This window comes from Oculina patagonica, chromosome 6 (assembly GCF_052425735.1).
Source record: "Oculina patagonica isolate OP01 chromosome 6, crgOcupat, whole genome shotgun sequence".
NCBI lineage: Eukaryota > Metazoa > Cnidaria > Anthozoa > Scleractinia > Oculinidae > Oculina > Oculina patagonica.
Window position 1 is genome coordinate 3,133,432 of NC_135763.1, and position 16,304 is coordinate 3,149,735.

General features: G+C 39.0%; 1 protein-coding gene across 4 annotated transcripts in view; it reads left to right on the forward strand.

The window, feature by feature from the left end:
- Positions 1–270: 270 nt before the first annotated feature.
- The window catches only part of LOC144656151 (uncharacterized), a 45,536-nt gene continuing 29,502 nt past the window's right edge, over positions 271–16,304 (forward strand). The window contains exons 1-17 of one of the 4 annotated variants that reach the window (XM_078516377.1): positions 271–304; positions 1,579–1,651; positions 3,291–3,415; positions 3,863–4,057; positions 4,642–4,846; positions 5,508–5,836; positions 7,526–7,757; positions 8,185–8,208; positions 8,341–8,677; positions 9,216–9,566; positions 9,901–9,927; positions 10,935–11,124; positions 11,462–11,647; positions 13,133–13,208; positions 13,560–13,687; positions 14,589–14,735; positions 15,172–15,334. In XM_078516377.1, the coding sequence (XP_078372503.1) occupies positions 1,579–1,651; positions 3,291–3,415; positions 3,863–4,057; positions 4,642–4,846; positions 5,508–5,836; positions 7,526–7,757; positions 8,185–8,208; positions 8,341–8,677; positions 9,216–9,566; positions 9,901–9,927; positions 10,935–11,124; positions 11,462–11,647; positions 13,133–13,208; positions 13,560–13,687; positions 14,589–14,735; positions 15,172–15,334 (2,788 nt within the window). In that variant the 5' untranslated portion in view covers positions 271–304. The remainder of the gene's footprint in view (positions 305–1,578; positions 1,652–3,290; positions 3,416–3,862; positions 4,058–4,641; positions 4,847–5,507; positions 5,837–7,525; positions 7,758–8,184; positions 8,209–8,340; positions 8,678–9,215; positions 9,567–9,900; positions 9,928–10,934; positions 11,125–11,461; positions 11,648–13,132; positions 13,209–13,559; positions 13,688–14,588; positions 14,736–15,171; positions 15,335–16,304) is intronic. The other 3 variants (XM_078516381.1, XM_078516379.1, XM_078516378.1) reach the window with 3 other exon arrangements.

Here is a 16,304-nt window from a genome sequence, read left to right on the forward strand (position 1 = left end):
AAATAACCTAACGCCTGGAACAAAACAACAAGGCTTACCTTTGTGTAGGCACAAGTGAGATAAAGAAGCCGACAAAAAAGCTCGCAGATTAGCAAAATTTAATGCTAACTGAAATGTTTCTACACACTTATGAAATCCGAAGGCGTTCTCTGTTGGTGATTCGTTGACGTCACTCTGCCGGTGGAGTCCAGACTCCTCCAGACCCCACAGTTTTAGCTCTCCGCTTGCGTGATGCAAATCCGATGCACACTTTGACGACGTCTCTGACTGTGCGTCTTGCAAGTTGCCTTACGGTCAAAGAAAGGTAAATGATATTTGCTGTATTTATTTAGTTCATAGCCCATAGATGTGGATATATAGCAGCTGATAATACAACCTGTGACCGTCGGTTTTAGCTGATCAGATGTTTATTCTCGTAACGTTGAGCTAGCCAATTATATGCATTATGTAGGCGATGATTTGAAGCTTTTGAATTTATGAAGCTTATGAATTCGAACTACGTTTGATCCGAACTTTTGTTATGTGACCTTTATGTCACCAGCGTAAGTCGCATGAATGTTATACTTTAAAGCAAACGTAAATTCAGACAATTTCACTTGAAATTCACACTTCGCCCTAATTTGTAATTGATCGCTTCAACTCCTTGTTGTCGTACGCGTCGGTCTTAAAGTTAATTTATACACAAATTAATAGTTTTGTTTTCAATGAGCAATATTAGTAGAATATTTAATGAGGAAACGAAATGCGCGTGTTTAGCGGCAAAGGGGTCCTTTTCATTAACTTTGACTTTTTAAAACCATCAAACATTACAGAGTAAAATGTGAAGATTGAAAGCTGACAGTATTGCATGCAGTGCATGGAAAGAATTTCAGCTTTCGGGTATACAGTCACGCTTTTTGCACAAGCTACTTCAAGGGTTGTCAGATTACAGAGCTCATATAGAAACAATATTGATACACGTAATGACTGAAAGTCTTTTTGTTTTAAATGACTCAAAGATATCATACACGCGTTTAAAAGCCAGTCAGTGCATAGTACTTTGTACAGATGGCAGAAACGTCTCAACTTCAAGCAGATACTAAACCATTTCTGTAATGACTCATCTTGATTGGCCAGTAATTTTTCGCGCGCAGATAAGATTTTAGAAAGAATTCAATTTAGAGTGGAGTTTGTCTACATTTTTAACAAAACAATAAAAAAATGAATCATTAATATCGAAAACGAATCATGAATTATTGGGGTACTGAAAGGAAGGAGACTTCAATGAAGGGATCATCAGTATTAGTGCAAGGATAATAATTACTCCATTATTCCGGTACTATTAAAATAGCTTTATGAAAAATACAGTTTTAAATTGGACACGTCTATTCAAGTTAGCTCAGCTGTGGAATAAATTGTCATACAAGAAAGAAAAAAGCCAAGGAAACCTACCTATGATTAGCGCACTGCTTGCGAAGCGAACGTCACGAAGCACTTCTTTCGATCTAGATTCGATCTTCATCGTTTACAAAACCCTCTAACTGAGCATGTTTGATATTCTAGGGGGTTAACACAGAAGATACTCTTGTTCGTTAACAGATGGCAGAGGAACGCGAAGATATCGCAATGGAAGAATTGGGAAACAAACAAGACAACAGTTCGGAAAAGAGAGGTAGAAATCCTTGTTGGATTTTAGAGTTTTTAAGGCTATTTTTATTGTTGTTTTTGTCGTATTGAAGCGAGGTCAATTTGCTTGTTACGCGCATTTAGTTGAGTGTGACTGATAAGTAGGTTATTTACAAACAGGTGGTTTTCCGGAGGTTAAATAGATCTATGCACCTGTCGAGAAAGGAAGAAAAACCTAGACGGCTTAAATGTCTGGTTCTTATAACTAGTACAGTAGAATACCCATTTCTCGAACCTCAAGGGCAAACGAATTAAAATTGCTTTGAGAAATCGGTTGTAAAATTACAGAGAAGAACTATCCAAGGGAAACGAAAATTGCTTCGAGAAATCGGTTGTAAAATTACAGAGAAGAACTATCCAAGGGGAATCGAGAGTTTCGAGAAACCGAGGGTTCGAAAAATCGGGATTCTACTGTATAGCTAATTTTAACCGAAAGCTCGCTTGTGAAATGCAAGTTTCTCATTGACATAAGTTTCTTATCAAGTAATTTTTAAAGTTGCTGCAAATATGAAATAAAACTCGCATAAATTAATTGCAATTGAGTGATGGTGTCAAAGCTTTGAAAGCATTTGCGTGAAAAAAGACAGAAAAGTACTAGAGGCAAGTATTGAGTATTTAAGCGCATAATGGTTTTCTGAAACTGATGAACAGGGTAAACAGCTCTGTTGATATACCTGTTTGCAGAAGAATCGTTGACCCATGAAAAGCATAGACCATGAACGATACGACCCAAATGTTTACTGGGAAATCGGTAAAATAGTCGTCGTCTGTAACAAAATAGGGACCTTACGAAACCACAACGGCGATTATTAGCAGTACTGACAATAGCTCTGCACGTGCGTTATCCACATTGGTACATTTCTTAGTCGTCCTCTGCAAACACCACATTGTAAAATGACCAAATTCTGCGAGTCTGGAGAACGTGAACTACGAAGGCAAATTTTTCATGTTTTTCGTTTGAATTTAATACTGCGCTGGTAATTTAGATAGAGGTGAGTTCTGACACCAATGGACGCACTAAATAAATTAGGATTGCGAGATTCTGAAGTAGATATAAATTCATTTTTTAGTCGACGTTGTCGTCAATGTCGCCGTGGTTTCGTATGGTCCCTTATAAACACGATAATAAGACAAATTGCACACATCATGCTTTTATGACTCTCAAAGAAAGAAAATAACTAGGCAATAAAAGGAGTATTACTAAGTTGCCAAGGCTGTCTATCCAGAATCCCATTCTGTTTATCGTTCATGGTTTATGCTTTTCACAGGGTCACCGTTCCTTCTATTAGGTGTATAATTCCTCACTAGGGATTAAGGCCAAAAGATAAATCTCCAAAACGGTTCTATTTTATATTTTGACAAAATAGCGAGACATTTTACTATAAGACCGTTATGTCATTGTGCTATTGACCATTTTTACTCGTCCCGCTCGCACCCTCCTCCCCTGATGCTGACAGTCATTGTAAAAACACCTTAAAACCTCGCTGAAGTGGCAACCACACATGATTAATAAAATAATCAATTAATTCCATGTAAATGTCTGGCAAGCCTTTTGAATTAATGCCTCCAGAAAGTAAACTGTTGTTCTGTTGAACTGATCTCTTTCTGTATTCGCCATCACGTAGCGTTTGATCATGAAGAGGCACTGATGAAGACCATAAAGGATGGTAATGTTGATGATATCACTGACAAACTTACACCAAGAGCTCTCACAAAATGTCACACCAATGCATTAATGATGGCAATGAAGGTGAGTAAAATGGCTTGGTCGAGGGGGGGGGGGGGGGGGGGGGAGAGACTACTTCCCGGCATATTGCACATACGGAAATGCTGGTCAAATGAGTGTGTTCTGTTTCAAATGCCCACATCTTTATTTTATTTTTACAGCATTTTAAGTAGGCCTGTACCCGTCAAAAGTATAAACGTTTAAATGCAGAGGGCCACTAGACGTAATAGCAAACAAGGCGCTATTTCTATGAATGATCTTGGGGTTCAGCGCACAATTTCTAGTGAGCTTCCCTGTCTGTGTTACGTAGGAATCTGAAGAGTTCCTCGCGATTTAAAATACTATTCCTTGAACTAGGCGGTATTCTGAACATTCTAAAGCTATATCCGAAACTGTGTTGTGCTGAGCCAGTAAAAACATGTAAAAATCGAACAATTTTGTTCAGCATGTAACGATATTATTTATCGGCAGGTAAACTTTGAGCTTCGCCGGTTAGCTAACAAAAAAGGACCTGACGAAGATGAGTTTACTAAGCTGGCTAACTCAGTTGATGAGTTCACGACTTGTTTACTTGATCCTTTAAAATCCCACACGGAGGACCGTCGTGCATTTGGGGATTCTCTAGATGACGTCATAGACGCTGGGATTTCTTTGGAGCAAAAGAAGGTAACCGCTTTTATGTGCAGTTTCGTCCAAAATGAGGACTGATGTGAACAGTGAGTTACACCACACGTTTGCCAGCCAACGAGTAGACTGAAAAAAGACGTGAGTTTGCGAGGCGAATGCGTTAGTAGCGGAGTGGTTTATAACTTATGACGATGGCCTCGTTATCCAGGACAGTGTTTCAGGAGACCCCTGGTTCAAACCATCCTGGGAATTCGCAACATATTAAATTTATTTAATACATAAACTATAATCTTAGTCATCTTATAATCATCAATTTATATTCAGCATAAATTAAAACTAGCCGTACATCGCTACATGCGGTATATGCAGTGTTGTGAGTTGTATCAGTGAACTTAAAATGTTTCTGAGACCCAAAAGCAAAGCAAAAAGTTAAAAATAAAGACACTTTTACCGCTTTTTATATGATCGATTATTGTAATAAAGGACCATACCAAAAACAGCAGCTGTACATGTGTTTGAAGACTGAACTCAATCTTTTACCCATTCTATTCCTAACGGAGGGTCTGAGATGGATGGAAAGAAACAAGCCATCATCGTAAATCAAATTTATCAATTTTTTGTAGTTCTTTGCTCATCCTGTGATGTACAACTTGATGAACAAGTGGTGGGGTACATTTGGAAGAATGAAGGGATCGTCCTGGTTGGATTTACGATGGAAATGGTTTTTCCTTAACCTCTGGTGTTTGCTTTATATAGTGTTGTTTCCAGTCCTTTTCACAGTATTTTATATCAAGCATCGCATCAACAAAAGAAGGCGCTTAAACAGAGGTAAGTGTTGCTTAGCGGCTCAACAAATCAACAACTTATACCTTTAAACAATGACTGCCACGACAGCTTCTTTTGGAACTTCACTTACTTAGAAATAATATATTATTTTTCGTCTATTTACGATTGCAATTGTTTCTTGAAGGAAGACTAGTAAGATAACAGTTTTTGTACGTTTTAGTCGACGAAATCATCAGAATTCCAAGTTTACTTTTGTGGTTGTGGGAGGCGCGGTGGCCTAATGGTTAGTGCAGTTGAATAAATGGGTACCAGCGGCGAATTAATGCTGGGGAGTAACCCTGCGATGGCCTAGCATCACATTCAGGGGAAGTAGAAATACTTCCAGTCGCCTCATGCTTCAAAAACCGAGATAAACTCCAGCCCGTATGGGCCACTAGGCTCGACGCTGACTTTATCTTTTACCTACTGTTGTGATTAAAATTTGGACGCAGAATTTGTTAAAATAGAGTGCAAGGTTATACACAATACGATTTCTGAAAAGTAAAAAAGTATAAACCGGTTTATTTTTTTCTGGGAGACAAGTTGCATGACCCGCAAGTAAAACATTTTCCCTTCCTTCGCCAGTCTCACGTTCAACTGCTATACGTTTTCAAGAAAAGCTATTACTTGCAAGAAGGACTTTCACTTACGTCTTTGTTTACAGAGACAACGATCACCTTTGTTGTGAACGCAACCTCTGAGGTCGCCAACGAAGCTTTTGAACTGATGAAAGAATCCATTAAAGACGTAATGAACACGTACAAGAACCAGCCAGTAAAATATCAGCTCTTAATTCATGGCAAGGATTCATTTTTGGAGAAGATTAATTCTGACCGCACGTTCAATGACGTAGAAGTTCTCAACGACCCCGTGGATCAACCTACAAGAGGCACCGAGGCAGAAACCCAAAAGAACATTCCTGCCCTTCATAAAGATCTCAAGAAAGTGCGTGAAGCTTTCGAACGCAATTCAGATCGACGACATGCTGAAAAGGTTGGTGATTTGCTTGCCCTTTATGACTATATTTAACAACTATTCACCGAAGTGAAGGTGGCTAGGGGTGGATATTTACCGAGCCGCAAAGAGATAATATAGCCTGAAAGAAAGATTTTTGACTAGTTTTTCGGCCCCTTCAAAGATTTCAATTTTCTCATATCCGGCAAGTCCGAGAAGAATAACTGTTTTAGTAAATTTTCAAACACTCAAATAACCTATAACCGGAAGATGCAAGATAACATTTATTTCCGCCCCAATAAAAATAAAGGAAATTAAGTGTCACATGACCGCTATACAAATCGAAAGCGAGCCGCGCGATTGTGAATCTGAATCAGCCTAGTACCCAGGCGTCCCCTTCCTGCTTATCGATTTGGCGCGAAATGTTGTGTCGTCACCGAATGTCACTTCTCGGGAACCCGTTCTCAGGCCTTTACGTGGACCTCGCGCTCGCCCGTTTCTTTCAAATTAAAGTAAGTCATAATCGCCATCATAATGTCAAAATTATAACTTTTTCAACCGGAATTACCGAAATGGTTGTGGATTTGAACATTACAACTGTGGAAATAATACTACGGACGAGGAACGATTTGCCCGCCACGTGCGATTTGTTTGCCGTGTTTGATCGTTGTTGGAACTTGACTGCTGCAATCCTAACAGATTTTACTTGACCAAAACTGGTCTAATGCTACCTCGGGACAGCTTCACTTGTTCTCTCCTGTAAAAGTGGCATCACCAATTATTAAGAACTGCAGTTTGCAGTGCGACGGAGAGCAAAGAAATTGGTCAATGGCGGCACGAATGGATTTCATTGAAGAAGTTTTGTCGTACAATCGCAAGTCATCTTGCTTTCTCGTTGAAGTGTAAAAAGACAGTCATTCAGTTCTTTCGACATTTCCTCGACTCGTTTAGAAAAAATTGGCCACCAGGACTGGCAGGCCATTCTGAAACACGGTAAACATTCAGATTTAATTCACAATATAATTACGAAAGTCATGAATGTTGTTTGATTTATAAGCTTACTAGTAAGCTTATTTTTATTTGAGCGTCTGAGAATGAATTAAACACACGCTCTTTTCAGCCCAAAATTTGTGGCCTTTTTGTGTTTGATAGTGTCCCTTAGCTTTTTCTAAGATTTTCTGAATTTCTTGGGGCGAAACTTCCTCGAATCTGGAATTTTTTTTTTGTCCGCTACTAACGCGACGAGGAAAATATTTTTTCGCGTCCACAAAAAAATCCCAGTACAGGAAATTCGTCATCGTTTCTCCATATTTGGTCAACTTAAGATAATGGCCCAGATTCGTAGCGTGGAGAACCAATCAGAAGCTAAAATGTCATTATCCAGAGGTAAAAATTTACTAACAAAGGATATTCCGAGTTTTAGTAGCCGATCAGCGCACGCCAAAAGCGCTATCCAGTGTTTTAGTGTATACTAATTTGGGTTATCCTGTTTGTTTTTTTTCGTAGGCTTTGCTTATCAAAATATGAATATATATATATATTTTTTTCATAGCAGTACAATTTGTCCTAAGTCTATAGAAAACATTTTCCGTCTTGGAGGAATTATGAAATTCTATTTCTCCCTAATAAACAAAACTTAAAGGGATTTTGGTTTACTTCTGTGGGCCTCTACTCTAAAGAATCTCTTGTTTTAAGGATGTCGAGTAAGTTTTGTCCTTTTTCTGACAGGTCTTGATTTTCTTTACGGATCACAAATTATGTGTAAAGTACGAAAAAGGTGCTGTAAAGTCTGTAAAGGATGAAGTTCTGAAAGTTACTGAGAGAATGAGAATGGTGCCAGTCGGTATAGGCTCTCATATCAACATCCGGGAACTAGAGAGGATCAATAATGATGGACGCGACATCATCCATGTTGGAGAATATGAATATCCTGAAAAAGTTGGAAAGAAAATTATGCACGGTACGTTACAAACACTCCTTTATTGCTGTGAATTATGCTCAGTTTGCATTGGTTTCGTAAAGTAATTCTGCATCAGTATCGCCACGAGATTTGAGCTTGAGTTTACAATCCTCACTTCCAATTCTGACTTCACAATGCAATCCTACCATTTTTCATCACGCCACTGTTATACATAATCATACCAGTATTGTCAGGTTTCTTGTTTACAAGTAGAGAGGATTGGGTGGGGGGAGGGAGTGTAAAACAAAACAGACAGAAGGATTGAAGTCGAGAGAGAAAATGACGGGAAAAAGGATTCACAGAGGGAACCAGTGGAAAAAGAATATACCCCTTTCATTTAGGTATGCAGCTGAGTTTAACCTCTCAAAATCAATCTAAAAATAGGTAGCATTACTACGTAAAAGTCTTTTTCCTTTTTTTTCTACAGAATTACGTGGAAAGGATTTGTTTGGTAAGTGCTGTGTATTTCTTGTAAGGTTGACGCATAAAAGTAACTTCGGTTGTTATATCATCACTTCTTATATAAAACATGATCTCTGTTTCTGTTTATCTGTTTACACCATTATTTGATGTTTGTTTACAGAAAGCTACCTGGAATACTTCACAACTCCCTACTTTGTTTTTCTTCGTGACACGCTGAGCTACCTGGCCCTCCTTGCGTTACACTTTGCTCTTTGTCTTGAGACATCAAGCATTCCGTTCAGCGGTCTGGAGTGGGCTATTTTCGTCTTCTTCATGGGACGGATTTTGATGGAATTTCAACAGCTCCTTGGAGGACAGGAAAAAGAGACTGGAACTAAGCATAAGGGAACAAAGTACGAACGCTGTGCTGAAAGTCAGGAAGAAACGGAGCACGAAATCACCGACAAGAAAAGAAAAGCGGCCATATTTGTGCTCAAGCTGTGTAACAAGTATCTCAGGTACATGTACTGTGGTTGTTAATGTTTTTTGTCGTTATGTGTAATGGTGTAAAAAAATCAAAATACAATATTATGATATAAATATATTAGAATAATGTCAGACGTATCGATTTTGATGGTAAAAAAAACAAATAATGAATAAATAAATGTTTCCTAATCAAGCCTATTGCTGGTTTGCAACTGACGTCACGGTAGCCAATTGCTAATGAACAAGTACAAAGCGTTTCCCTCCTCTGGGAACTAAACTCTTTTATCATGCAGATCCTGCTAAAAAAAATTCATTGTTTTGTCCATCAAAATGGCCGCCTTGTCACGGTTGCAAACCAAAATGGACGGGGAGAACATCAGTCGAGGAGCCGTGAAACGCCATCAATCCCACAACTCACTGCGTAGTTAAAAGATGGTGGCCTCGAAACCGTAAAAGTACGTTGTTTAAAGTCAATTTTTATAATATGAATTATATGAATGAATATGAAGAAACGTTGTTTTCCATTAAAATAACCGGGACAAATATAACATTCAGTTCATTTATTTCTAGTGATCGATGGAACATTTTGGACCTTGTTACCCAACTGGTCTACATGGTGACGTTTCTGCTAAGGATTGTCACTTGGATCGAGTCTGAATCGATTATCAACAATAGAGCCCTCGTCATCGCTGGTTATCTGTACGGTCTCAACACCATGTTCCTTACGCTCCGAGCATTCGGTCACGTGATGGAGACTGTAAAGAAAGTTGGTCCCATTCAAATCGCACTGTTTCACATCATTGGTGACGTGGTCACGATATTTTGGCAGTTTCTTGCAACTATTCTGGCTTTTTCTATCGCCATCACAAAGGTGTACATGGCTGAAAGATCATTTCTACTAGAGATCAGCGGCGAAAAGTCGTGAGTATGGAAGTTAAATAAAATAAATTAGTTTTATCTTTGCTTTGTCGATGTGTATGGCACTTTAATTTGTGCTTGCAGAGGGCACTGCAGAAGACTGCCGCAGAAAGCAGTATTGGGAATTTGACATATCCCGACTAGAGAAAGACTGACTTGTTGGCTATTTACATAAATCATCCAAACCCTTCAACGCTATCTCAAAGTGAATTTATCGTTCCGCGAAGAAAAATCAAGAAAAGCAACAGACTAAAATAGAATAAATTGCTTGTAAGACACCAAAAATACCTACCTTATAATTAAAATCCCTTATTTTGTTTTCTGTTTTCTGTTGCAGTGCTTGTCAAACATCTGGTCTAGCCTGGTGAGTTTAAATCAGTTGTTCTTTACTTACAAACAAACACCCCCAAATAGAAAAGATACATGATTTAGGTGAAAAGGATCTGTGTTATTGAAGCGTGATTTCTGTAAAAAGCTTCATTTTGGTGAAAAAAAGGTGATTTGGGTGTAAAAGAAGCGTGATTTGGGTTCAAAAGAAGCGTAATTTGGGTGCGAAAGAAGCGTGGTTTCGGTACAAAAGAAGCTTGACTTGGGTGTAAAAGAAGCGTGATTTGGGTGTAAAAGAAGCGTGATTTGGGTGTGTAAAAGAAGCGTGATTTGGGTTTAAAAGAAGCGTGATTTGGGTGTAAAAGAAGTGTGATTTGGATGTAAAAGAAGTGTGATTTGGGTGTAAAAGAAGTGTGATTTGGGTTTAAAAGAAGCGTGATTTGGGTGTAAAAGAAGTGTGATTTGGATGTAAAAGAAGCGTGATTTGGGTGTAAAAGAAGTGTGATTTGGATGTAAAAGAAGCGTGATTTTGGTGTAAAAGAAGCGTGATTTGGGTTTAAAAGAAACGTGATTTTGGTACAAAAGAAGCGTGATTTGGGTGTAAAAGAAACGTGATTTTGGTACAAAAGAAGCGTGATTTGAGTGCAAAAAAAGTTTGTTTTGGGTGTAAAATAAGCGTGATTTGGGTGTAATAAAAGCCTGATTTCTGTATAAAAGAAGATGATTTGGGTGCAAAAGAAGCGTGCTTTAGGTGTTAAAGAAACGTGATTTTGGGTGTCAAAAAGCGTCATCATGATTTGGGTGTAAAGGCAGCGTGGTATCTGTGTCAAGTTGCGTGATTGGGCCGTAAAAGAAGCGTGTTTTGGCTTGTTATTTCAAATTACATTCTCGCAGTGGGAATGCAAAGAAAGTTTAAAAAATAGCCGACAAACTGCTCCCATATCCTTCGTGTTACATTAGAGACGTCAACTAAGGCAAAAACGTGATATTAAATGAGTGCTGTTATAAACTGATTTAATTCTAACATTTTGTTTTTACTCGAAGTTGGTGGTCGATGGTAAAACATCTTTGCTGGTCTCTGCTGGGTATAGCTGAACTAGATCCTTTGGACTCAGTTGACAGTCCTTCAGTGACACTTGTCCACTTTCTGTATGGAGCTTTCCTTGTCATGGGAGTCATTCTGCTCGTCAACATGATGATAGCACTGCTCTCTAACACATACCAACGAGTTGAGGTATAACACGTTGCTGCATCCTAAATCTAGTTAGTAAAATAAACCATGGGACCGTCAAAAAATGATATCTTTCTCAAAGTGACGATCTTCTACGAACGTAACAACTCCTTCCATAGTACAAAGTTAAAGGATGTAACTATTTAGGTAAACCATTATGTGATGTTATATACGTTAAAAAGTTTACAGGTTTAGGCCTTTTTACATAAGCCAAGTGTTTGTACCAATTGCAACAGAAAACAAATATTCGACATTTCAACTCATTACCCCTAGACAGCATTGACCATCTAAAAGGACTAAAACCATGTTGCTTTTTACATTTTCTTCTCTTTTTTTGAAGGACAATGCTTTGAAGGAATGGTCGTTCAAGAAAGCCATCACGATCCAAACGTACAGTACTTATCATCCAATACCAGTTCCCCTTAACCTGATATCAAACTTATTTCTGTGCATTCGGTGGCTTTGGTGGAAATGTACTTGTTGCAATGCCGGACACCCGCTCAGGAACACGAAGAGAAACGACCGAGTAAGTATAGTATTCCCTAGTTTTTGCCCAAGATGATTTAGCTTGATGAAGTTGAGACAAAAATCTCCCACTGCATGGATTTGGCAACTTTAATCTGTAGCTGAAAATAACACTAACAGTAGACAGGATGAATTATCGAGAACGATGCAATTCTAGTTCTGTAATTGAACCCATGACCTTCCGCACAGCGGTTGGATGCTCTAATTTCTGGGCTACAGGGAGACTCATGTCGAGCTATGGCTTTTACACCCAAATCACGCTTCTTTTGCACCCAAATCACGCTTCTTTTATACCCAAATCACACTTCTTTTACACCCAAATCACGCATCTTTTACACCCAAATCACGCTTCGCGCCATGAGCTTTAATACGCTATGCTACGAGCGACACGCGTCCCGTATACTGCTAAGATCAGCAATGTCAAACGCGTCCTGCGTGGGGATGGTAAATATCTAGTTTGGGAAATGAAGTAAAGAAAGTAAGAAACTGATTGGTGGTCCCTCGATCTCAGTGCAAACAGAAAGCAACTATAATAACAATCTGCAATATCACAGCGACAAACCGATGAGTGCTGACGGATCTCTTGAAGACCTGGATCAGTAACTTAGTTAAAACGGAAAACATAGACGGCAAACTGATACTGACAGCGTAAGCGGTCAGAAATAAACAAAATGGATAAAGCTTATAAATAAAAAATTGATCTATAACTTACTTATCCATTTTGTTTATTTTTTACCGCTTTCGCGGTCAGGATCAGTTTGCAGTCTCTATTTTCCGTGAACAGGTTTGTTTTTTCGATTAATTCTGTCAAAATGGAGTCGATATTCAAAATAAACAGTCGTGTGGAAAGATCTATCCAACCTGTATTAGTTGCATATCGCAAGAATTTCTTGACATGCAAACTGATGACGTCATAAGTGGTTGAGTGACCAGTCCTCCAAAACCCGGAAAAATCCGGATTTAGCATTACAAGGGTTAATATCGAAGTTCTTGTCTGATTTGGTGTCAGCTGAATTTATATTGGTATTCTGTTCATTCACGATTTTTCTATCTGAACAAATAATCAAAACGCCTGACAAGAGTGATGTGCTTAACAATTCATTCATGCACCACTCATTTACTGAAGCTTGAAAAAAATTACACTTGCAACAATCGCTAAAGTGCTTACTTATGATCCACTATTAAGTAAAATACATGTAAAAGCATGCTATCAAGTTGACTTATCAGACATATAATTTTGTATGGCTAACAAAGCACGTAGGCAAAATCGTATATTGCATACATGCATGTACATCCCCTTTTAACGCTTGGTAACAGGGATAATCAACCCATCTCAATGTCGACAGTCTCTATGTAAAGTCATGAATAATCCATCACACATCACAGAAGACAAATTCCCCCTCTTTTACTCCTATTTTAAATACGTACCTTAAATAAATCCCAAACGTTCGTTAATAGTTAATTTCTCTTTTTGTTTTATTGCCAGAGCAAATCGCTGGACGCTGTAGTTGAAAATCTTCAACTGACATATTTTGCAAAGTACGGCTACTCATTTCCTCTCACAGATAAACATAATTTAGTAGCAATTATTAATTATGTATACAAATGTATTAGCTACTTAGGCCTGGAAAATGCAGTTACATCTTATGACTTTTACTGTATCGAAAATTTTAACTTTTTACCCCCTATACAAGAGAAATAGTATAAATCTTAAATACCTAAAGAACATGAGAGACTTGCGAAAGAAAAATAAAACACAAACATAAAAAAGAGCATTGTATACATGAAAAAAAAAAAAGAAACGGTTCGGAAATAAAATCCAGTTCGCAAATAGTGAACGAGTCTAAACTTTTGCATACAACCCTTTTGCAGACAGTCATAGTGAGCAATTTCTCTACTTCTTTTTTGTAATTCAGATGAAAGAAAGATGGACCACGTTCTTCAAGAAACTGAGAGAAACCGACAAATGGCCAATCAGATTGCTCACAGAACATTTACCACGCATGCGTTTGATGACGGTGCCTTTCCTACTGGACCAAAGGTTTCAACTAGATTTTTAGGCTGAAATGTTAGCTATTTTGGCGCCGCTACCTTATTTATTTAGCTGAGTTAGCAGAAGTCCTTCTTCGGGCGCCTAATTCTTTCTCCGCTCACTTGAACTAAAAAAATCCATGCTCATGACCTGCGCGTAAGAATTCAAAGCCCAGCGACACCCAATCAGTCTTTTAAAATCACGCAAATCTCTGGAAGACTACGTCATCAGTTTGGAATTTAAGGGTCCAGTCTCTAACTTCTCTCCAGCGGGAATTAAAAGGAAACTTGCGTCCTCAGGGCCGCCTGTACCTCTTGGCCATGTAATGAGGCCTTATCACAAGAATCAGGTGTTTCTCGTGCGAAGGCCTCGCCGGCTAAGAGAAACAGGCGGCTCTGGGAACGAGAATGATGAAAGAGTTGAGTGCGCGAAGATATGCATATGTCTGCCTGTAGACTACGAGTAGTCCCTATTTTTCGCATAGTCCGTCGATCGTGCAAAAAAAAAGTTACCTTCCAGCGTGAAACGAAAAAAAAAATCACGTTCTATGGTCATTTATTTTTTCGCACGCTTGACGAACTCTGCGAAAGAATAGGGACTGCTTCTAGTCTAGGCTGCCTGTTCGACGTGGATATTTTATAGCTTAAAATTTGTCAATTATAACCAAACAAGAGTTTTCATTACTCTTTTGTGATCATAAAGTCAAGCTTGCTAGGCATTATGCTTGAAGGTTATCGTCCCAAGGTCTTTTCTGTAGAGACCAGGCTGGACTCGATCGGTATTGTGAAGACATGAAGCGAATATTCTCCCAGAGCGACTCTTGTGCTCGGTTGATAAGATGTGTATCTTACTTCCCTTACATCCTAGACCACTTTGGCTACACTAATAGAAACTTCTTTATACTGATCAGGCCTGGCAAAGCAAAGGAATAAGAATCGAAGAATGTCTTTTGATTTGTGAAGGAAGCGAGTACTGTTCCACATGTAAAGATGACCCGTCTGATAATCATGGAGCAAGATATCTGTTTCCCTTCTCTCCAGAATCTCCTCATTTTGAGGTAGGTTTTCTATTTAAGTGTCACAAACAAACAAACAAACAAACAAACAAACAGTATTTTTACGATTTGTAATGCGTAGTGGAAATTCGAGCTTTTAAATACAGTTGATCGTCACTCGTTTAAGCCATGGAAGCTGTCTGGAAATCTTGAAAAGAATAAAGTTTTTTGGACATTTGTGGTTTTTGTTTAACGGAGGCCTTTTCTTCTTTTGTGATTAACGACCTTTAACATAAGCCACTACTTCTTCTACAGAGGACTTAAACGAATACAACGACGACGGCGGCGGCGACGACAATGCTGACGTTGTCACTGTCGCTGTTAGAACTGGAAGGCGTTGGACTTTCATAAGATTGAATGACTAATTTCATGTGGCCTCGTTTGTACTAGTCGTAAAGACAATTTCTTAATTAAAGCTTCCTGCCCTCCCTACAAATAGGTTCTGATTCAAGAAACAGCAGAGCGGCGGTTGTTAGGTGTGGGTGTTGTTGGGAAAAATTATGGCAATCATGCCATGCCAGGATGGCTGGATGGGACCGTGGGATACCACATTGATGACGGCAAAATATTCATCAATTCCGAAGATGGAAAGGACTACGACGGTAAGGACCTCTTTCTCCAAATCCATGAAAAAAGGTAGAGCAGTTTTCTATCGAGTGTCGTTAAATCAAAATCATAAAACCAAAGTTATCACTCTGGCCAATCACAATGAACACAGACAGTCCAGAGAACCAGTCTAAAACTCGAAGCAAATACATGTACCAGCACAAAGCGCGGGAAAACGTGCGCGAGCGAGACACGATAATGGATTGGTTTTTATTTTAATCCTGATTGGTTAAGAACGTGGCGCGGGTTTTTAAACCAATCAAAAAGCGTAGTAACGCAAAACCAAAGCAAACGTGAATTACGTTCGATACCCAAGTGAAAACCGCTTTATGATGTTTACTTACTACTTAGGGCCTGTTTACAAGCAGGTAGGGTAACCCTAGTGCTAGGGTTACCCTAGCAGGAGGGTTACCCTAGCGCTCCCACATTTCTTCTTTTTTTCATCGACGTATTTACAAGGCAGCTAGGGTTACCCTAGCCCTAGGGTAACCCTAGCTGAGTGCTAGGGTTACCCTAGCGCCAGGGTAACCCTAGCGCCTTGTAAACGCTCTGCTAGGGATAACTCGCCTACCCGGGACAACTTTATTTTGGCTCCAAGAAGCTAAATATGTTTAAAAATACCGACAAAAACAGCGAATTGTGACCAAAAAACATCGTGTTCTTTCACAATTTGTCGTATTTTTGCACTGGAACGGAATTATTTTCGAATAACAGCTTCTTACGACAAAATTTTACTAGGTTAACTGAAGCGTAACCGGTGTAAGTTGACCCGGGTAGTAGGGTTACCCTACCTGCGAATTTTCGCTTGTAAACCCGGGTTATCTTCTAACCCTCTTGCTAGGGTAACCCTAGCACTAGGGTTACCCTACCTACTTGTAAACAGGCCCTTACTTTATCCTCTTCGTGCATGGAGTAAATTTTCGTTAGTGAAAACTTTATTTGATTTTTCTGAGCCCATATATACAA